The sequence below is a fragment of the Rhipicephalus microplus genome, chromosome 6 (assembly GCF_043290135.1).
Source record: "Rhipicephalus microplus isolate Deutch F79 chromosome 6, USDA_Rmic, whole genome shotgun sequence".
NCBI lineage: Eukaryota > Metazoa > Arthropoda > Arachnida > Ixodida > Ixodidae > Rhipicephalus > Rhipicephalus microplus.
In genome coordinates, this window is record NC_134705.1 from 190,321,058 (window position 1) to 190,344,628 (window position 23,571).

General features: G+C 49.2%; 1 protein-coding gene across 1 annotated transcript in view; it reads right to left on the bottom strand.

Annotated features, from left to right (window-relative positions):
• Nucleotides 1-3,066: 3,066 nt before the first annotated feature.
• Nucleotides 3,067-23,571, bottom strand: part of LOC119166952 (neuroglobin) — a 31,764-nt gene continuing 11,259 nt past the window's right edge. Inside the window, exons 2-5 of the mRNA XM_075867320.1 lie at nucleotides 9,206-9,428; nucleotides 6,707-6,982; nucleotides 3,863-4,094; nucleotides 3,067-3,408 (exon numbers count right to left, since the gene is read on the bottom strand). Coding sequence (XP_075723435.1) covers nucleotides 3,256-3,408; nucleotides 3,863-4,094; nucleotides 6,707-6,936 — 615 coding nt within the window. The 5' untranslated portion in view covers nucleotides 6,937-6,982; nucleotides 9,206-9,428 and the 3' untranslated portion in view covers nucleotides 3,067-3,255. The remainder of the gene's footprint in view (nucleotides 3,409-3,862; nucleotides 4,095-6,706; nucleotides 6,983-9,205; nucleotides 9,429-23,571) is intronic.

Below are 23,571 nucleotides of genomic sequence, written 5' to 3' on the forward strand. Positions count from 1 at the left end.
CCTTTGTCGAACCAACATTGGAATATCATTGGGCCAACATTGGATTATGATCGGTCCGGCTTACGGTGTTTTTAATTAGTCAATAAAAGTAATAAAAAAACGACAACGCAGGTTTTTAGCTCAGCAAGCAACGCTGACGTTGTATAACCGATTGACGTTTAGTTTCTATACACGTATCACTTTTCTACGCAATGCCTCGAAAGCTTAGATATATAAAAATGGCACGAGCACACACCGTTGAATCATTCTCCACTCAATGACGTTAGGCTTGATGAATTGACATTCGACATTTTCTCCACTAAGTAGAAAAAAGCACACAGAAAAACAGCAGAAGTGAAGCTTTCAGCTTGCCATTGAAATGAAGAGAGCAAACATCAAAGTTTTCGCCAACAGATCAGCGCATTCAGTGGCGAACGTACTTCGATGGAAATCGCGCCTTAATCTAGCCAACAAGACATAATGGGCGCGAGGGTTATCATACAGTGACGTGAATGCTCCTGCGATTGCGCTGCTTAAAAACGCATCTGAGAAACAAGAACGCATAGGGGAAACGTTGTGTTGATTACCATTGAGAAACCCACACAAGACATGCCTGTACACGCAGAAGTGAGCTGACAAAGCAAATAATTTTTCACATTTTTGTAGTTTAGATAGCCAACGTTGGGGTAACACTACTTCAGCTTACAGAGCCACTTCATTTGGTCCAATAAAGGCGAGAAAAAAAGACGAAACAGTTTTTAGTTAGGCAAGCAACTTGTTCAGTCTTCCATTCGGGTTTGCAGATTAATCTGTTAACTGATGATGGTCGGTACGTCCGAAGCAAATCTGGCATGCCTTCTACACGAGTACATCGAAACTTACGCACAGCCAGGTCGTGACTAGTTTGTCTGTTGCGGTGCGCCAAACACCGAATGAGACACGATACATTGGTGCCGTTTACCACGAAGAATATAGACTGAAGTTACACATCTAGTGGCAGTACTCGCAAGCGACCTCGCCCTTTTAGCGAAACGTGCGATACAGCGACGTAGGTTAATTAAAATACGGATCCCCGACAAAACTTACGTGGCCTTATTTTGACCATATTGAAGAAATTGTTGTCAATAAAAAGGACATAAAATTTCCGGTGAAAAAAAAATTTGTGAACTACAAAGCATAAAGTGTTCTGTGGTCACGTTGACCTCGTAAAGGGCGTTGTAGAGAACACTTTTTAATACTGTACCAGAGCCCGTGAACCACGAACCGACCAATTCCTCGTAGGCTATCACGAATCAAGTGAAACGAAATCGCAGTGGGCATTTGGCTTTCGTATGGACGAATGCACGTCACAGTTACAACGGAACTTAGCATGAAACGCGGGATACATGAGAGGGCATACGATGCGGTGTGCTGGCGTTTTTCCCAGGGAGACATTTACTTGATGGCTGCCATTTGATGTAACACGCGTACGCCACAAAAACAGACACGTTTGGGTGGTCACGTGCAACGAGATGACGTCACAGAGGCCTCCACACGCCATGGTCCGGCGCGTGGAATTAGCAGGACAGCGGAAGGCGTAGCTAGACGACGGAGTGGAACCTCGACGCCCTAGCGGAACTCTTGCTTCCGCATGCGGTCGAAGTCGCCCCTTCCTGTGGAGTGGAACCCCGATGGCCTAGCGGAACTCTTGCTTCCGCATACGATCGTAGTCGCCACTTCCTCTGACGTCACACAAGCACTGACACTGATACACACACACACGCAAACACACACACACGCTGCAGTACACGATTGCGCAATCGCATAGCTTAGTGGGAAAAGTGCGTGAAAAAAAAAAGCTCTTATTCCTTCTTCTTCTTCATCGACAAGAAAAAAAAAACACTTCCAGGCAGGAATCAACCGCGTGAAGCAACCACGTAATGGCGAAGAAACGAGCCGTGGCGCCACGCTGCGGCTGTCTCCGCGCTGCGCCATTGGCCGCCCGACGCGGTGACGTCACGCACAAGACCACACGCGAGCGGCTCCGAGCGGCGACGCTTCGAACTTGTGGAGTCACTGAATAAGAGAGAGTAGGGGTCCCACGAGCAGCGTGCATATACGACAGCGTCACTGCACTCTATACGTGAAGGCTGTTACGCTGACGGTTAGACAATCAGTATGCGTGCTGCCTTGCCCGTCAAAACCTTCACAATACGTCAGCTGCTTCGCGCTTAGAGCCGCCCCACCCACTGGTTCCTCGACATGGCTGCCTCGCACCGTTGGGCCGATCGGCCGTCAACACGGCGTTACAGGACAATAATCAAGCGTGATGGCGAAACTGCACAAGGTGCCGTGATTTCTCGGTGCCCAGTCCTGGTATTACGGGAGGCCAATTCCCAAAGTCACTCCCTCCTTGGGAAAGGACGCTTCACTCACACCCCAGTGAACCGCTTAGTGATTGCGGGCTACGCCTCCCGAACGTTAGGATGCAATGGAGACATTTGTCAAACCTCATTGGACCACCAGCGTTCCACTTGGCGAAGTTTGACATTCTCGTCGCGTCGCTTTACAAGGTGGCCATCGCGACCAGCTGCTCTTAACATTCACGATCCTGAGTACGTATAACTATGTCTGTGCGTTCACGGCAAGGACCACGTGGTGTAAGTTCCCAATACGAAGGACCATCAACATGGCGTTACAGGAAAATGATGTAACACGATGGCCAGACTGCGCAGTGTACCACGACATTCGTGGCAGATAGCACGCGATGCAAGTTGTTACCTCTTTAATACACACACCCCACGTTTCGACACAGGTGCGAAATACATACGCAGCGTGGCAACGTTGCAGCGGATAGACACGAAATGGCGTTATATAAGCGCGATCCACAGTGATGCGAACGCACCAGCAGCAAAAAAGAAGAAACATGGCTTTCACGAAAAAATCCCTCGAAACGTTCCCGAAAAAAACATCTCAGTGGCAAGCCGCAAACGAAAAGAGCTCCAAGTGTGGTGAAATGTCTGCGGGAAGTTTCACGCTGACTGCGACGACACGGAAATACCAAAAAACCATCAAAGATGAGGACGTTGTCACACAGTCCCAGCCATCTGGAAGGATAGTGACAATCTTTCTTTTTTTTGTTTGACAAACGTACGGGTCATACGTGGCCGCAGTCGGGCTGCAGGCAACAGCAGAGGCTGCTGCTACTCTGCGTTACTCAGTGACTCCATGGCCGCCTGTCGTCCGCAAGGACACGCGCAGACAGTTTTCATCGAGGTGCGATGATCCACGTCATCGCTACGCGGCCGCTTCCTTCTCGGCCATTTCGAAGCCTTCGACGAGCGTCTCGAGGATGAATCGGATGGTGATCTTGTAGATGTTCTGGATGTTCTCCGTGTACCGATCGCCCAGGGTCTCAGACACGGCCGCCAAGAATGGGTTCTCGATGTGCTGCGAGGAGACAGAAATAAAAAAATCATCGTTAAGGCGACAACCTTAGATGCCTCAACAAGCACGAAAAGTGACCGTTGCACTCCCGGGTTTGGGAGAAGTCTGTATACGTGGTGCCGTCACCTGGCGGCAGCAACGTAATCCTACCATATATAATATGCGACGAAAAAAAGCTAGTTATGAAAACGACTTAAATTTCCGACAAAAGGAGCTGGCTGAACGTTTTTGCTATGTCGCCTAATTGAATGTTAATGGCGTCAAAGAACCCCCAGGTGGTCGAAATTTCCGGAGCCCTCCACTACGGCGTCTCTCATAATCATACGGTGGTTTTGGGACGTTAAACCTCACATATCAATCTATCGATTGAATTTTACTGGCGAGTAATGAAGTCATCGAAAAGTGAGCACTCAAACAGTATACAAATTGGCAACAAGGAGTGTCCAGGCCAGCTCACCCAGAAGTATTCCTTCTTGAAGCCCTTGATCTTGAAGTGTAGCCTGCCCGTGTTGTGCAGGTAGTCCATGAAGTAGTCGAGGTTGTCTAGCGCGTTGATGCCTTCGTCGAGCGTGGTCATGACCACGGAGGCGTGCTGCGCCAGCTCCATACTCTCGCGCTGCGACTCCTTGGTGCGGAGCGCCTGGAACTTCTCGAACAAGTCCAGTAGGTCCCCCTTCTCCTGGAACAGTCTGCGCACGCGCGATAACGCGGACACGTCAGGCGTTCCATCTCTGAAGAAGTCCAGCACAGCATTGCGAGAACCGCTCATGCACCTACGTCTTTTAGGAAGCAGTGCGCACAATTTGTAGTTTCAAAAGCTAAAGAACCAAATGAGGCTAACACACTGAAACGGAGACGTTTTGACTTTCTTGACCGTGCCCATTCTGTCATGTACCTCCAAGAAACCTCAACTAACATTCATCATCATCATCATCATCATCATCATCATCATCATCATCATCATCATCAGCAGCAGCAGCAGCAGCAGCAGCAGCAGCAGCCTGACTACGTCCACTGCAGGCCAAAGGCCTCTCCCATGTTCCACCAGTCAACTCGGTCCTGTGCTTGCTGCTGCCAATTTATACCCGCAAAATTCTTAATCTCATCGGCCCACCTAACCTTCTGTCTTCCCCTAACCCACTTGCCTTCTCTGGGAATCCAGTCAGTTACCCTTAATGACCAGCGGTTATCTTGTTTACGAGCTACGTGCCCGGCCAATGCCAATTTCCTCTTCTTGATTTCAACTATGATATCCTTAACGCCCGTTTGTTCCCTAATCCACTCTGCTCTCTTCTTCAACTCAACTAACAAGCCCGCGTAAAATGTACGCACATTTTTGACTTAACATAGACCTGAAAGCTTCAGTCTGTTCATAAGCTTATTATTTGTTACGCACTGAAATTCCAGGGAGCCGTATACCTAAATGGTAACCGCAAGTCATGTTGCGACACATATGTGGCGTTTCATCATACTAGGATGTGTATGACCAAAAATCCGTGTCCGGTCAGTGTCCTCGCCAAAGGAAATCCAATAAATTTCTGTTGGAACTAGTTGGTGCATACCACTTCATGTGAAAAGTTTAGTGCGAACAAAGACACCACCTGCCGCAACACGACAAGAACAATCCCCACAGTAATTTGCGAACGGTGAGAAGTTTACAGACAAACTAACTTTCTGGAATGCTACTGTAGTCATGATGATGAGAATTATGGATATAGCCCTTTAGAGTATGCGTAACGTGCGCAAATTAAAGGAAAAAAAATGAAGAAGAAGAAACTAGCAAGTTTGGCCAGACGCCGTCACACAAAATTACTTATACCGTAGCCTGAAAAACATCAGCAGCAAAAGGCGAACATATTCTCAATGTCGTGACTTCTAGTGGACCCTGGTATTAATAAGTGCTCATGATGATCAGCTATGTGTTGCTATATACAAAATGTAGTTTGTAAAATACTGTGGAAGAAACTTGGGTATAAACATGCGTGTGCGTGTGAATGTTCTATTGCAATGAGATCGCCTGCAAGCGAACTACACACTACCATGTTACTTTTTTCTTGTTTCAGTTTGCTGTAATTTCTTAATTGTTCATTTTACTTTTATTGTGATAGCAATTATATGAACACTATCTGCTGGATTTCGCCAGTGGAATCTAACGTAGGAGATCTGCGTCGTGAATGCGAGGCATTAACCACTGAGCCACCGAGAGGTACGGCAAGCTATTCATATCTACCACTTACAGCTGTTGGCGGGCATCTCGGGGGGGAGGAGGTAGACTATTGTGTTTTTAGCCTTATCAGCAAGATGGCGCAGTGAGCGCGCGGCGGCTCTCATCTTTCACTCGTACTTTTGGCCCGCGTAGAGAATACGGGGGTGTACACTCCATCCCGCGCCCTTATCTTGCAGTGGAGATAATAGTACGTCCTGGCTAGCCTTTGAGTTTCGTCAAAACGATTCTGTTGTAGTTACCGGGTGCACAAAGGTCACTTCAATCGTTGCACATCCTCCGTTTGGGAAAAGGGCGCGCTTTTCGGATACAGCGAAGTAACGACTGAGACGCTTATTCGCGTTCATCTGTACCTGTGAGTATACGTTTTCTGCGTACTTTGTGCGTGAGAAACACGGGGCACGTTTTGATCTGCTTGCCATTCTGCGGGTGACCTTCCAATTTGTTGCTATCGCGTTCATTGTTTCGTTTTTGCGGCGAAGCTGTCATTTTTTTTTTCAGTTACCACTTTTCTTTCGGTGCAGCGCTGATAGAAATGGAGTGGCAAAGTTGATATGAACCTCAACATCTATGCATCAAGCCAGCTAGAACAGAAGAAAAAGAACGTAATTCAAGTTTCAAATCTGCAACTGAAGCCCGCCATTCTTTAACCAATACGCGCCTGGCCACACGTATGCACGTACGCGTTGCAGCGTGGAGGCTCGGCACCACAGCCTCTCCCTACATAGAGAGCGCGGTCTATGGAGAGAGAGAGAGAGGGCGCGCAGCTCTATGTAGTCGCTCACCCTCTCCCTTCATAGGGAGACGTCACGTCACGGCACCGAAGCTACACGCAACAATCTGCAGCGCGCACGCGTGGTCAGAACTTACTTCCCCGTACGACCAGCCATCGGACCACACGTACGGTAAGCCTGTCAATCAACTGCACTTCTAGCGTCAAGGATAGCATATCAAATTGTGTTGACAATGATCCTCGTGACAACCTCACTAGTTGATAGTAACCCCAACCATCGTGTGACCCCCTAGGGAGCCCTTTAGGAAATAAAAAAAGAAGTAATGAGATGAAACTAGGCTGACCTGACGAACATCTCGATGCCGGTGGGCTCCATGGCCCTGGCGATGGCCTTCCAGGATTTTGTGATGCTGAATATCTGCCGGGCGGTGAGCGGGTGGCGCGGGTCAGGTGGCGGCGGCGGCGGCGGGTCGCCCACGGGCTCGGCAGCGCCATTGTTGCCCTTGTTGTTGCGACTGCCGCCCGAGCCACCGCGCACCAGCGACGAGAGGCTCTTGCTAAGTGTGCAGCCCATGGGACCGGGAGAGGAGGACGGCGACGGGACGAAAACGGCTAACCTCCTGCATTGGGACGCGTACAGGTTTGTAATCGGTCACCTGCGCCAGGCACGTCCCCACAGTAACTGCTTATAAACAACCCAAATTGTGCGCATCAAAAAAGGAATTAAAAATGGGGGGGGGGGGAGAGAAGGCAGGAAAGTGAACCAGGAAGGGTAGCGACGCTACGCTGGGGAAATGGGGAATGGGAGTAGAAGGATGAGAGAGGGAAGAGGCAAACGAGAGAAGAAAACGAGCAATGAGTGCGCTGACGAGCATACGTTTCAGTTGATCTAGACAGCAGCCGATGGCCTTCAATAAAGGCCCGCAGAACTCGAAAAGCACGACAGTGACATAGGTCCAACAAAGTACAGCGGTGTCTTATGTTACTCTTATGACGGCCAAAGCCTGCAACACACTTGGTAATGGAATAAGTTATGAAATAAGGGACTAGACTTCTTGCGAGACATGAAGAGCTGATATAATGAGATGCATTAAATTACATCAGTGGTGTTTTCTGTCGATTTCATCTTTCCACCAACCACCCCCGACTCTCACGACCTTTCCCCACACGTGCTGTTACAGTACATATGGGGTCGCCACAACTTTTACTAAAGGACATTATTACATGATGGTGGAATCATGTGACCTTGTGTGAGGACGTCATGATGACGCGCCAACAGGATGTTCTCTCTCCCTTCACCTCTGTCTCGGAGAAGGTCACGTGGTTTTTAGAATCTTTCTTGAGGCTGCCCGTGCAACACTGTCGAGAGCATCCTTCATCCGCGTGGTCTCAGGTCTCAGAGCAAGCTCGCCCTTCAGCGCCTTGCCTTCGTGGACCTGACGAGTCTCCACGACGGACTCGGACGTGTTGCGTCGCATCCGCGGAAATGACCGACTTTGGCTTCCTGCGGCCGCCTGCACCTCCCTTTTCGGGAACTTCTCTCTGCCCTTCCCATTTTCCCTATCTCTCATTATTCCATTCCCCTTCCGCACAGAGCAGTTGAGGTGTCTACCTGGAGTGGCATGCCAGGTGATTATCTATCTATCTATCTATCTATCTATCTATCTATCTATCTATCTATCTATCTATCTATCTATCTATCTATCTATCTATCTATCTATCTATCTATCTATCTATCTATCTATCTATCTATCTATCTATCTATCTATCTATCTATCTATCTATCTATCTATCTATCTCCCGGACGAGAGATAGTTACTACACCTTGTGAATGTATCTTCCCTACTCTTTCCCTATCTCAAGCCTCCCATTCTCTTCGTACCACTCCAACTCGCCCGCCATGTTCTGCTCAAGGTCCTTGCGCAACGAGACACACACGGCGCCCGTCTTAATAATGTGATACGTAAGTTATCAGTTTCTAGGCGAAACTGACTCAGAGGCGACACTACCCTGTGTGCACGTACGCTTAGCTTCTTTGTTTCAATGTGCTATTCACGTTTGGACAGAAATAGCAACAGCTATTAAGTCAAATAAACGTCATGGAAAAAGTTTTACATTTAGAGATAATTATATATAATGGCATATGAGGTTTAAAGTGCCAAAAATACTATATAATATGAGGCACGCCGTTGTGGAGTGCTCAGGAAGTTTTGACCATCAGGTGTTTCGTAAGGTGCACTAACAACGTACGACATACACGTGCCTCTAGAATTTAGTCACCACTGAAATGCGACAGCCGCGGCTAGGATCAAACCCGCCACCTTGGGGTTAGCAGCCGAATAGCTTAACCACTACACCACTGCTGCATGAGGGCCGTTCCACGCGCTTCCCGCACAGCCGCAACGCACGTTCCGGGACCCCTACCGCACGCAAGCGTGGGACAAATAAGCCAATTGGCAACGCTCTTTCACCCTCCTCAGCGTCACCAATTGGTTTATATGTCCCCTGCTTGCGTGCGGTATAGGGTCCCGGCACGTGCGTTGCGGCTGTGCGTGAAGCGCGTGGAACCGCCCTAAGCAGCGTAGCCGTGTACTACTGCGTGCATTTTTGTATCTAACGGTGGAAAAAGTAGAGCGTGCATTGCGGTTGTGCGGGAAGTGCGTGGAACGGCCCTAAGCAGCGTAGCCGTGTACTACTGCTTGCATTTTTGTATCGAACGGTGGAAAAGGTAGAACGTGCATTGCGGTTGTGCGGGAAGTGCGTGGAACGGCCCTAAGCAGCGTAGCCGTGTACTACTGCGCGCATTTTTGTATCGAACAATGGAAAAGGTAGAGCGTGCTCACCTTTTGCGAGGTTGAACCGTCGGATTTTTTTTATCGATCCCCCGGTGTTAACACTCGGCTGAGCAGGAAGGCCTGAAGTGTGTGCGGTGCGGGATGGAGCTTTCGACGTTGGCAACCACTGTTTGGGACAGCCGTTCGCGTTGTTCCTTCCTTCCCTTTTTTTATTAAGCCTAACTTTGCTCTGTCAGTGTTGTCAGCCGGGGTGCGTTCTTTCAGCGGAATCCTGCGTGTCAAAAGAAAAAAAAAACAGAAAGAAAGAGAAATGGGTCAAAACATGGAAGAAGCAGTAAATAGTAGGGAAAAAAGAACATGGTTGATCACTCCATCATGAATCGGTGTAACACGGAAGTGAAACGCGTCCTCACGAAAGTTGTTGAATATTTGCTGTGCATTGATACAAGAGAGCTTCCGCAATTTCTGTTGCTGCTCGGCAGCTATAGCACCGTCTACCAAAGATGCACCCACGTTGACGCTTGGCGTCACATCTCCATCTCGACGACTATTAAACATATCTCTGTGACGGCTGCAGTATAGCTAAAGGTGTGAACATAATCAGAGAAAGTGCATAGCGTGACAGTCACAAGAACGTCGCTGATGGACGCAGAACCTGGGCCGGAGGGGGGGGGGGGCGATGTCATCGGGTGGTTCCGTACTAGTCCCACCAAAAATTTTCATGTATATATATACACGCAGAGACAGGCGCGCACAAGAACACACATGAAGTATGGTTGAAAATCTGCACGCATGCGCACGCACGCACGCACTCACACACGTGATGCAAACACGTGACACGTGCAAGAAAATGACTCACCATGTCACACGTGGCCAGTGTTAAGCCTACCCCGTCACCGTCATGCAGCGCATTCGAATGGATACGCCTCGTGCAGCAGCGATGGAAGGATAGCACATCTACTGCGTTTTTGTGATCGCTTTGGGACCGAATGCAACGTTTTTCGCACTTGCGTTGAACAAACAGGAGAGCAGAACTTTTACGGAAAAAGGATATCCTGGAATCGCGGCTCTGTGGCGTCGCAGGCAAGCAAGAAGACGCAAGCAAAGTGAAACGGGCACTGACACTGTTTTTTGGGGGGCGAAGCTCCTTTGGACTTAGCCTTGTCGTCGTCAACGTCCGTCGAGCGCAGGTTCGTGCATGTGAGACACAAAAAATGTTTAACAATAGACTAATATCAATCATAATTGTGACAGAAATAAGAAAGAGCAATATAAAACACAAAAGGAACCATGAAACGGTTTTGACGATTTTTTACAAACACATTGGGCCGGTATAGACCTAGTCCCGAGGGTAATTTGGAGATTGATTCGAGCTATCTGCGTATACTGTGTAATTTATTACAACGCTTTAAAGCTGCGAATCACTCCAGATCACTGCGACTCGGCCAAACGCGTTTTCAACCGCCCATACACCGAGCGACACGCCCCGTCCCACTGACGTCATCGTTTCCAGCTGATCTGATTGGCTGTGGAACGCGCAGCGCAGACTGCCGGTATCGGATCGGCGGCGGGATTTACGCGTACGCAGCCTCACGCCACACCATGACCAGAGTCCTTCAATGCCATGACACAGGTGCCGTGAAGGCGGAGCCAGAGTCCTTCAATGCTCTGGCGGAGCTTAGCCCCGAGCGCTCGAAGGAAGAGTTGAGGGCAGTTGAGGGTGAAAGGCAGAGAAGAGGAGGAGGGTACTTTTAAGTGTGAATACACTTTATAAGCGACCCCAAACCATCCACCGCCGTCGGCGGCGTCCGCAGTCTTCTCTCTATTTTTAAAAGAAAGAGGACTTGGCGGGCCGCAGCGCGACGCTCTACCGAATAAGCCACGGACGCGACGCTGATATCGGTGTCAGTAACGCGCCTTATACCCCCTCCCCCTTCGCTCGCTCCTCCGCTCTCCTTGCTCGCTGCACCTGCGCGCACCCCTCTCTCTCGCGCGCCCGCCTTCTCTCTGAGTCTCCCGTCGAGAGCGGGTCGTGAGGGGGAGTAAAGTTGAAATCCGTTGGCATTCGCCAGTGAGTTACCGTAAACTCCCCCGTGTGATCAAATTGCGATTCCCAGGAACCATTACACCATAAAGGCACCATAGTGGGATTAATAAATATAATAGTGCGAATTAATAAATACCCCTCATAGCATCACCCCGTCTATTCGCACTTAACCATGTTCACCCTCGGGGAAATGCTTGGGAGTTTTTTTTTTAGTACTCGTAGCTCCGTTAATAATGGGTGTTTCGATTGAACTCCGGTGCCAATGATTTGCTCCAGTAGTGGTCTAATCAAAAACGAAATGCAAAAAAAAAGCCATTTCAGGGACCCTTAAGAAGCACAAATCCTTTATTACTAGTCGGCAACTTCAACATACATACCACAGTCCGTGACATCACGCGCGGAGATTTTCGCAAGAATTTTAAAGAGTAAACAAAACGTCTACCTTGATTTTACTCCTGTACTAACGAACCTATGATGGTAAGGCTAACGGCGTCGTAATATTTAGAGCTCAATTTATTCACCTGATTCAATTCCATTCTTTCCTTTAGTGTTCCTTCAAACGATTCGAAAGTAACACGTTAGTACCAATGAAATCAAGCGCTACTTCTGGGGATACAGCGTGCGTTCAAACTCTACCATTTGTGAAGATCTTGTGATCTGATGAGACAGATGCTTGGGCTCGTTGGTGATTGGGAATCAACATATTTGCACAGCGCAAGACTACGAGCAGTATAGGACGTAACTTCAGAAGAAGAGACAAGGACAGAAAGAGCGCTCTTTCAAGAGTGCAAATATGTTGATCTGATGAGGTCTCAATATCATTCGGGAAGCAGATGCATAGGCAGATTTTTTTTTGACGGGGGGGGGGGGCACCCACTTGAAAAGGTCATTTCTCACTTTGTATGTCACGACAAAAAAAAATTCGGGGGGGGGGGATGGGCTTAGTGTGCCACCCCCTGGTTACGCCACTGTCGAAAAGGTTGTGACGCATGAAGAAGGCGCGGTTTGCGCCGAGCGTTTGTAAGACGTGGGATGGTAATACACGGTTGAAACCCAGGACAGCACGAGATGGCCCGAGCAAGTGTCGATATTTTGTTACGCAGGTGTTGGTGCCAGTGTCGACTAGAGGACGATATAGCCATAGAACAGGTTGAAGTGTCTCCGGCTCAGAACCGACTGAGTCGCACTTACATGCAACTTCAACTGCAACTGTACCCGTATCACTTTGGTGGAGGTGCTGGGTCCTGTGTTCAGCTAGGACTCACACGGCAGAAAAAAGTTCTTCACCCAAAAAAGCACAAAAGAGGAAACGAAGGCCCACTCAGGCATGCGCGGTTGAAGCGCGCATTTTGCTTTATCTGACAACGCCTGTGCTGTTCAATGTCAGCAAAAGAAATTTGATTGATATATTGATTTGGGGGGTTTAACGTCCCAAAACCACCATATGATTATGAGAGACGCCGTAGTGAAGGGCTCCGGAAATTTCGACCACCCGGGGTTTTTTAACGTGCACTCAAATCTGAGCACACGGGCCTACAACATTTCCGCCTCCATCGGAAATGCAGCCGGCGCAGCCGGGATTCGATCCCGCGCCCTGCAGGTCAGCAGCCGAGTACCTTAGCCACTAGACCACCGCGGCGGGGCTTGCCTGCTCTCAATCTCGTTGAAGAACGCCTGATAGCTTTACGTCTGTCATTTATGAGCGTTAGGCATCTGACTCACGGCAGCGGCCGGTACGGCATAAAGGGGCTGCTGCTCAACGTCCCGATCAACGTGGCCAACACTGCGCTGCACCGGCCCCGGAAAGTGCTCGACAACGCTGCCTTCGACGTACACATCATGTGCCGGCTCGTTAACAAGCCTTCCTACATAAATCGTCCCGCAAAGAAACGACCTCCAAGCAAGCTCCTCTGACATCATTCACTATGCGGATATAGCGATGCTTTTTATATTTTTTCATCGTAAAAATACCAGATTTTCACCTGAAGCAAAGTGGATTCCACTTGTCTGACCCGAAGCTTTTGGCGAACAATCACTGCCATCTATCAATAAATGTTTTTTTTTAACCACCACCACTAGAGGCGATGAAAACTCTGGGCTGTATAGAGCATATTCCTCAAGGCTGGGGTTTTACGTCCTCAAACTACGATATGATTATGAGACGCCGTAGTTGAAGGCACTGTTAAGGGCTCTGGAAACTTCGACCATCTGGTGTTCTTTGACGTCCACTGACATCACACAGTTGCCCCGCCACGGTGGTCTAGTGGCTAAGGCACTCGGCTGCTGACCCGCAGGTCGCGGGATCAAATCCCGGCTGTGGCGGCTGCATTTCCGATGGAGGCGGAAATGTTGTAGGCCCGTGTACTCAGATTTGGGTGCACGTTAAAGAACCCCAGGTGGTCAAAATTTCCGGAGCCCTCCACTACGGCGCCTCTCATAATCATGTGGTGGTTTTGGGACGTTAAACCCCACAAATCAATCAATCAATCAATCAATCAATCAATCAATCAATCAATCAATCAATCAATCAATCAATCAATCAATCAATCAATCAATCAATCAACATCACACAGTACACGGGACTCAAGCGTCCCAAATCCATCGAAATGTGACCACCGCGGCGGGGATCGAAACCGCGTCCTTCGGTCCAGTGATTCCTCTACTTTTCCTCGCGCGTTTGAGCAAGCACGATCTTTCTTGACATCAGTTTCATATTATTATGTGATAAGAAGCGCAGTGCCGACACGTGTCATCAAACGTCATTTCCGGTTTGGTGTTACGTCATAGGCCCGCAGCCTATACATCTTACTTCGCCGTCTGGAAATAAAACTGTTCTGCGTCTGTTCCCGGCCCGGCTCTGTCATCTACTGCAACAGTGACGACGAAGATGAGCGCTGCGATTTTGAGGCGCTGAATGTGATTATACCACCACGGAACGCCGGCGGTACTCGGTGCACCCCAAGTCGTGACGAAAATCAAGATAAGTGGGGAATTTACGTGACTCCTCTGGAGGCATTCTTTGAAGCAATTGATACTAACAAATAGGATAAGTAGAGGACACTTTTGATTTCGACGCTATATCGGCGAACGTGGGACACTTCGCTCCCCGTAAAGTTAATAATCTGAATTACCAGGAATCACTCGCCTTCCTAAATGCCTACCATGTGCCGAAGTGTAACGAGGTTGCCACAAGTTTTAGGTTCTTGCACGGACCGAACTGCCACTGAATCTGTCCGATGCTATGAATTGAACTCCGGAAAGTGCCACATGAGTGTATATTTCCGGTCGGTCCTGACTCTGGGTTACGTGACAGCATCGTCAGTAGGCGTCGGAAATTGCGCAGGTCAGCAGATGCTGCTCGAAAGAAGTGAACTCGCACTGGTATAGATAGACGGACGGATAGACGGATGGACAGACGGACGGATAGGCAGACGGATAGACGGACGCATAGACGGACGGATAGCTGAAACGATCACCAAGCCGCTGCGCAGGAAGTTAGCGCCACGACTAAACCATAATAACGAGGTAGTGGTGTGCAACGAGGCAGAACATGATCATTGATACGGAATCGCCGTTTTCGACGATCTCGCCGAAAGTGCATCTCAATCATCGGCTCAGCTGGCCGCGTTTATCGAAATACAAACGGATGCTCAGCTGACCTGGGCACACTGTCCATTGTCGGTGAAATGCACCTGCAAGTCCAGTTTGCAGGTAAAGCTGTCCTTGCCATTGTGATCCTTACAGGGTGTTGTGGTCCCAATCTCCACGGAAGGGATTTAATCCAATGATTGTCAATACTTCCGCGTGGTTTCCTCTGAACAGTGCAATGGTACCTCAGGTCCTCGCGACAGCCTGTGGACAGTTTCCCGCAATTTTCGAAGGAACCAAACCTGGCCAAAGAGCAAGCACCATGTACGTGCGGCGATTTTAAAACCACAATTAATGCTACGTGCATAACTGGCCAGTACCCGCTACCTAGCATCGAGGATACTTTCAAGTACTTTGCTTCGCTACATTCCTCGCTTTTCAGTCCATTAATTGGATCTAAAAAAAATGTATAACCACCTACCCTTGGATGAGGAATCGAAGGAGCTGGCGGTGATAAGCACGCACAAGGGGCTTTTCCGCTATACCCGCATGGAGTTGCCTAGGCTCCCGCGATTTTTTCAGCGGCACATGGAGATTGTCCTAGCTGACCTTCCAGTCGTGCAGAATATGTGCTATCCATAGCCTCTTAACAGTTCGTTCATGTCAGTGGGTGCTTTAAGGACACTGATGACCTCAAATACATGTGTTGTCGAGCAATTCGTACTTTATGGTTGGCCTAAGCGCCGCTCGTCATGTCGGTCATCTTCAACCTTACTTTTGCAGAAGACTGGAGCTGTCCAGCACAGCAGGCTTGCGCTACTGGGGACTTCGCATTATACCCTGCAAGGCGCGGGGGCCCATGCCCTTCGAGCTATGCCGGTCACACCAGAGAGCATCTGCGATGACAAGAGTGGCTCGGACGCTGTTCTGGTGGCCAGGGTTTGGATGGTGAGATCGACAATCTCGCACGCTCATGCATGTCGCGTGTACAACCACAACCAATGCCACATCGCCAGGAGTCCATTAGTAGGTCAGAAACAGGGACGAGGTGGTCACGGCTTCACACTGATTATACCAAGCCAATGCAGGGGGCACATGCTGCTAATATAGTCGTCGACTCGCTCACGAAATGGATCGAGGCACTCCCGGTCCGCTCGGCAATCACCGAAGTCACAATCGCGCGGCTTCGCGGATTATTCACGTGTTTTGGCCTGCTGTAATTGATAGTGTAAGATAACGGGCCTCAGTTTGCAAGTGAGCAGTTTGAGTAGTTCATGACAGACATAACTCATCTGCGCAGCGCCCCGTATCACACACAGTTTAACGGCCTTGCGAAGGGCGCAGAACACACCGTAAAGAATGACCTTCTCAAGTATGCGACGTTGAACGACCTCGGAGTAAATCTAGCGCCAGTATTTCCAGGCTACTGACGCACTCCCCTACCGTGCGGCAATCTCCTTCGCAACTGATGCTTAATTACAAAGTTCGTTCACGCTTGGATACTTTTGTGACATCTCTATCACGGGAGCCATTCGTAGCCTTCCAGATTCCAGTCCGGGGACCTGGTGTGGGTCAGCAGCTTTGGACACGGGAGGCGGTGGTGAGGCGTCATCGAAGGCACTGAATGTTCGCGGCTCGTAACGGCGTCACATGAACCGGGTTCACCTGCGGGCGCCTAAGTCACTCCGGGCACCAAAGGCGACGGCTCTCGATTCAGCACCATCCAGTCCTGACAGCGGGGATCAGCAGACGTCAGAAGCCTGGCAACTCCAGCACGCAATGACGCCGTTCCCGTCACTTCGTCAACACCGCCAACATCGCTTCCAGCTAAATAGGTGCCCCTGACTCCTCCGGTCTCAAAAAGATCTTACCGACTACGAATGAAAATACTCTAGCTTTAAAAGAAAGAGAGAATTGATAAGAAGTGCAGTGCCAACACATGCCAAACGTCATTCACCATCTTGTGTTATAGGCAAGCAGCCTACATATACTTCGCCTGCAAATAAAGCTGTTCTGCGTCTGTTCCTGGCACCGCTTCGTCACTCTTTCACCCGCTACAACATGGTTACAATCGTAATTTCCTTCTCTAATTGTCAATTCAATACCAAGTGTACTTTCCTTTCATGTTTTATGCACACCAAGGCACCAGTTCTGTCTCCGACTCCGGGGGGTCCTCCTGTATGTAAGGCTCATAAAAAAGTGAACTTGCTGTAATAAATCCCGATTCCCATTGTGATCCTATGTCGACTGCATCGACGTCACTATTAGTGCAGGCACTGTGGTGTTACAGCTGGTGGATAGTAAAGACCCTCCATCGCGCCCACTGCCGCTTTAGTGGATAGCAGAGCACTGGAGGGCAAGACATGCGATAGGAACAGGCTGGAGACTCGCAGCTCCAGGCCACATATCTCCACTTGCAAAGAACGATTGCCACCTGGCAGTTTACGATTGGAATTGCGGACACCTCCTACATGCGACTCCTGCGGAACCGAAGAGAGCACGCCCCGTGGAGCTGCGCTCGGTCTGACACCCACACATACCCACTTCATATGCTTCTGAACGAACTAGACAAAAAAGGGCTCCTAAAAAGAAATGATCGCGTTAATCTCTCATGGCATTTCCTGTATTTTAGGCACAACTTGTGACTGAAACGCCGAGAGGAAATAATTTCTTGATCGGTCCATATACGAGGTATACCAGTTGTCGATTGTCTCCTGTATCTGTTTTGTCATACTGTCGAACTTCCATTCCACCTTGTCTATAGCATGATTTTCATGCGCGATAAACTAATTTCAGTTCGTTCTGCGCGTCTTCGACTGCGCCGGCTGGGATATCAACAGGCAGCCGAAAAGCGTAAAATCATTAATGCTTACATTGTTTGCGTGTCAAGAAATAAGTTTCGAGGAGGAGCTAGCGCCGTTAGGAAGGGTAGTTAAGGCGAGAAAGAAACCCCTCCACAGCGTCTCTGAACCCGGAATTGTTTAAGTGCTCTTTTAGACCATTTTATGCCACCAATATTTTAGGACCATGAGTATGTGCTTCGGAGACGCAGAAGCCAATGCAAACGCAACTGAAACACCCTGAAGTTAACAGCTCTGAGCGCCTGCAGACTTCCCCCAAGTATGCCCGTTTTCGTGTCTATCCGCCCCCTTTTCTTCGGTTTCTCTTTTCACACATTTTCTCTTTCCCAGTGCAGGGTAGGAAGCCGGATGCGCGTCCAATTTACCTCCCTGTCTTTGTTTGCCATCCATCGTATCTGGGTTTTGGAAAGTAATGCCGCAGAAATGATTGAATTAAAAAAAAAAAACTAACTGAAACGCGCCCGCGCATCGAGTGACACACGACCGCAAGCCGCCCGTACTTCCCGAAGTACTTGACTCGCCTGCCTCCACGCGGCGCCACGATACGCATGAATTGCGAATATCGCCAAAGAAGCCGTGCAAAGCTTTGCTCGTACGCATCTTCGCGGCCGACATGTGCAATACAGAAGTGGCTTTCATTCTGACAACGCTTCACGAGGAGGTGGGAAAACCAAACCCAAACTGAGTGCCTCAAGTAAGAACATGACAGGTCCTAACTTGCTCAGGCACCGGGGACAGGACTGCAAAATCAATGTCGCAAACACGTGTTGACACCGGAACTTGGCCGCAGACATTCAAAGAAAGAGAGGCAAAAAATTACTACGTACTGGAATCTCGCCTGCTCCATTTTCGGTGCATAGCGGACGACACTGGCAGTAAAAGCTAGAGAGAGTATACCAGTGTCAGTGTGAGGCAAGCATGTTGGGTCCACAGCCGCCGTACTCAAGTGTCCAGTCGATCGAGACGCGACTTCAGTGATAATAGTCAACGGGCAAAGGTAAACAAGAATAGAACAGACCACCCCAGCGATGGGGTAAACAAGGGTAATAAGAAAAGAAGACGCGACTCGGTCAGTGAAAGACAAGGAGATCGTTGCGCAAGAAGAACGAAGAAGAACGAGACGAATGATAGCCCCAGGCAGCCACTTTCGCTGCGGATAAAAATACCGTGTCGTGCGAGCCAGGGTGGACCTCCCCCCAACGGGTCTTGTCTTTCCAGTCGGATGTCGTGTAATTCGATGCTATTCGCCGGACAGTTGCGAAAAAGCTTCTTCAGCTCGCGTGCCTCCTGTCCAGAACAGCCATCGGTGGCCTAGCGACGTTTTTGCTATTGTTAGTTCCCTTTTTCTTAGTTTCTCCGGTTTGCGTAACGTCGTCCGGCTGTGTATAACTGACTTGGACGCGCCGACTTCCAATTTTGAAATCAACTGTTCCCGTTTTTCTTGTGTGTGTGTTCTAGTTGGTGCATCCCGCTAGCGTGCTTTCCGCAAGCTGGCTTAGTCAAAAGGGAGCTTCAGACAGTGCCAGGAGGAATGCACAGGAAGGGAAATGACCGGGGTGTGTCGTCAGAAAAAAGAAAAACCCCGTAACCAAGAAGAAAAGCGAGTGTTCAACGTACACCTTATAAGTACGCTCGTGGATACCTGAAACCTTAATGAGAATCCACCCTTAGTTTATTTGCGATGTGCAACTTGAGTTTCCGGTCGCGGGATCGAATCCAGGCCGCGGCGACCGCATTTTCGGTGGACGCGAAAATGCTTGAAGCCGTGGGCTTAAATTTAGGTGCACGTTAAAGAACCCCACGAGGTCGAAATTTCCGGAGCCCTTCATTACTGCGTCTCTCATAATTATATCGTGGTTTCGGGACGTTAAATCCCCATAATTATTATGAAAAACTTACGTTTCACTTGCTGAAACTTCTTGACAAGGAAGGAAGGAAGGAAAATAGGAGGAAAAGAACGACAGTGAGGTTAACCAGCCTATTAGGCAGCCGGTTTGCTACCCTGTGCATGGGAGGGGGATGGGGGAGATGAAAGATAGACAAGAGTACTGAAGAATGAATGCGGTGAAATCGTACTATGTGGCGTCCCACATTTTTTTTCTGTATTCACCCTCCGTCGTGTGTGTGCATACGTTTAAGGGGGTGTGCGCACATTCAATACTTCTTGTAGTGATAAGAAGTGCACTGCCAAGACGTGTCAAAAATGCCTCACCGTCTTATGTTACGTCATACAAGCAACTTATATGCTATTTCGATTGATTTATATGTGGAGTTTAACATCCCAAAACCGCCATATGATTATGAGAGACGCTGTAGTGGACAACGTTTTTAGATACTTATATATAAACGTTGGTAGTGGAGGGCTCCTGAAATTTCGACCACCTGGGGGTTCTTTAACGTGCACCCGAATCTGAGCACACGGGCCTAACGTGTATATTATTTCCTCGTCTGCCAAATCAAGCAGTTTTGCATCTCTTACTGTCCCGGCACTGTCACTTTCTACAACAAATATATAGAACATGAAGATACACAGTCTTCGCGCGACTTTTGCATCGTTCGCGTGGATGTCGAGGCTGACGTCGGCGTCCACATGCCTTTTCGCGTGTAAAGAGGCGTCTAAGGTTTTCGCCCTAAGGAAGTATAAGTGCTGCCGATGACGGTGGCATTGACGACCCAAAGCGTACAGAGACCCAGCGCACTTTCATCTGCTCAGTGCTTCTTCGATAAATTGACACTACGCTAACGTCCAACACTCCCTCCACCAATTATTCAATGCAATCGCCAACACTGCATAATCACTCACTACGCGACTATAGGTTGAACGAGCAGGAGAAGGTGTCTTAGACAGGCTGACCGATGTTTCGACAAGAAGGCCCGTCTTTGTCGAAGGCGTCTTGCCACTCTTGGCCAACTTGGCCAACGAGGGGAAGGATAAGAAGGATGACCCAAGTTGACAAGACGTCTTTGACAAACATTGACAGGTTTTCCATTCCAAACGTCGATCGTCCTGTCTGAGGCGTTTTATCCTGCTGGTTCAACCTATATTCGTGCTTCGTGGTTTTCCATCTGTCGGCTCCCACCTTGGCTTTGCATTATCCTCTGCTTTCTATCTTTCATCTCCCCCATCTCTCTCCCATGCGCAGGGTAGCATACTGGCTGCTTTTAGGCTGGTTAACTTCCCTGCCGTTCTTTTCCTCCAATTTTCCTTCATTCGCGTTACTTTTGCATGCATCCGTCCTAATGTTTACAGCATAGGTGCAACACGGGCAAGGTTCGATGCACAGTCTCCACCGTATATTAGTCCTCCATCCCGGGGTACCAAACGGCGCGCGCGACACTATCACCGTGTAGCTAACGAGCTAGACGGCACCCTCGAAATAAATGGCACCCTCGAGATTGCTCCAGGGAGGCGCGGTTAAGTACAGCCTCCGGGACACTCGACGCGGTGCTATGCGGAGAAGCATGGAGCTACGGGAGTCGCGAGGAGTCCTCGTTATCTCCGGCCGAGTTGCTGCCCGCCGTGAAGCGAGCTGCTTAATCAAGGCGCGAGGATGGGAACGCTCTGTAAGTGTGTGTGTGTGTGTGTGTGTGTGTGTGTGTGTGTTGTGTGTGTGTGTGTTGTGTGTGTGTGTGTGTGTGTGTGTGTGTGAGAGAGAGAGAGAGAGAGAGAGAGAGAGAGAGAGAGAGAGAGAGAGAGAGAGAGAGAGAGAGAGAGAGCATGGACCTGTCCTGCGAGCAATCCCTTATGCCCTCGAGAAACAGCGGTGCCAGGGACAGCGCTGGTTTGTCACTTAGTGCTCGTCGCAGAACCCTGCAGCATCACCGGCGCTGGCATGGCTCGAAGAATGGCGAACAGTGTCGAATCTCGTTCATATGATCCTAACGGTCATTAAAGATAGAAAAACCGAAAGTCGCATGATCTAGAACAGGACGCCCCAACGCGGTGGTCTGGTGGCTAAGGTACTCGGCTGCTGACCCGCAGGTCGCGGGATCGAATCCCGGCTGCGGCGGCTGCATTTCCGATGGAGGCGGAAATGTTGTAGGCCCGTGTGCTCATATTTGGGTGCACGTTAAAGAACCCCATGGGTGGTCGAAATTTCCGGAGCCCTCCACTACGGCGTCTCTCATAATTATGCGGTGGTTTGGGGACGATAAACCCCACATATCAATCAATCAAATCCAAAACAGGACGCGATAGATCGCAAAGAGTACGCGCTTGACGCAGAAGTTGATTTTATTAAAGAGGGCACCACTATAAGCGCCGAACATTTTGTTTTTCGATAAGCCACAGGAAGAGTTTTTTTTTTTTTGAACTCGTAAAAACGAGTATCTGCTTCCTGATTCCCCACCTGAAACAATGCTGCGAAACGTGTCTGAAGGTTCGAGTGCATAGTCCGCAGTTACTGGGCGACGATCACCTGTATACAAACGTAAACACCTGTCTTACAGAGCACCCGAAAGGCGGCCGGAATTGCTGTCGTTCTCAGCAGAAACATGGAAAGCCTGACGTCGTAACGATATACCTAACATGCTCGTATGAAAAGTCCTCGCGTGGTAATTCAGGCGTAAACGAAAGCTTGTAGCTTATACGTGAGGTATACTAGCTGCGGACAACAGCGTCCACAGGCAAGCTATCCACCATTTTAGACGGCTGTCTGCACAACCTGCCGCCTATGCCCCGCCGCGGTGGTCTAGTGGCTAAGGTACTCAACTGCTGACCCGAAGTTCGCGGGATCGAATCCCGGCTGCGGCGGCTGCATTCCCGATGGAGTGCGGAAATGTTGTAAGCCCGTGTGCTCAAATTTGGGTGCACGTTAAAGAACACCAGGTGGTAGAAATTTCCGGAGCCCTCCACTATGGCGTCTCTCATAATCAAATGGTGGTTTTGGAACGTTAAACCCCACAAATGAATCAATCAATCAATCAATCAGTTACACATGGTCATTGTTCCTAGCAAGCATGACGGTGTGGTTTGAGACGCGCGGCAAGCGTGTTTCAATGCTTCTCTATGAAGAGCATGCTGGTATTTTTGGAGGTGGTTCTCGCACGTCCTGCAGTAACTTAATACTTCTCGGGGCTTGAGAGAGACACGTACATGATTGACATTTACTCGAAAATTTTGTATGCAGCGGCTCTATTTTTAAATGCTCTAGTGTTCGTGCACTCGGATCGGCAAGCTGGATCTTGGGCACGCACTAATAGCATGGTGGGACGCACGTGCTTTTGATGACCAGCAAAGAAAGACTTCAACAAGACCACGCGATTGCTCCTAAAAAAAGACAAGCAACTACTTAAATACCGAGACCAATTCTGTGTCACTCACATACCGCGGGTAATGTGCTGGCTATAAGCAGGAAACTAGATGACAGCGGTCTAGTTTTCATTCTATATCTCAAACCTCAAGCGTGACATGATTAAGAGTGTAGTTATACCGTTTTGGTGTTGCACCGAATTCTATTTTCGCGGCTCGAATGATAAACGTACGGGCCAATGCTGACGGCTCTTTGATTAACAGTTGCGAGGACATGTTTACGGGGGAACTGCACATATATTCTCGCTTCTCTCATCCTCCCTTCTTACCGTGCACGGGAAACTCTCAATTTTTAGGGGCGAAGCTCCTTACGGTATTGGGCAATCCCTCATATCCCTCCGGCGTACCCGGTAGCGTCTCCCTTATCATGCAATAGATGGCGCTGTCTCATAGAGACGTATGGGGGTTTAGGGACCGGGAGGGCAAAATAGACTTTAAGCGGGTAGACTTAACTAGAAGGAGGTTATCTGATTTGTGGCTAAAGTGAAGGCACGAGTGAAAATTAAACCCTTCACTGCAAAGTACGAATCCTCAAACTCACCTTTTAAAGAAAAAAAAATCTAGTTTTTGGTTCATTAAGTATTACGGCTTGGTGGCGCTAGCCACC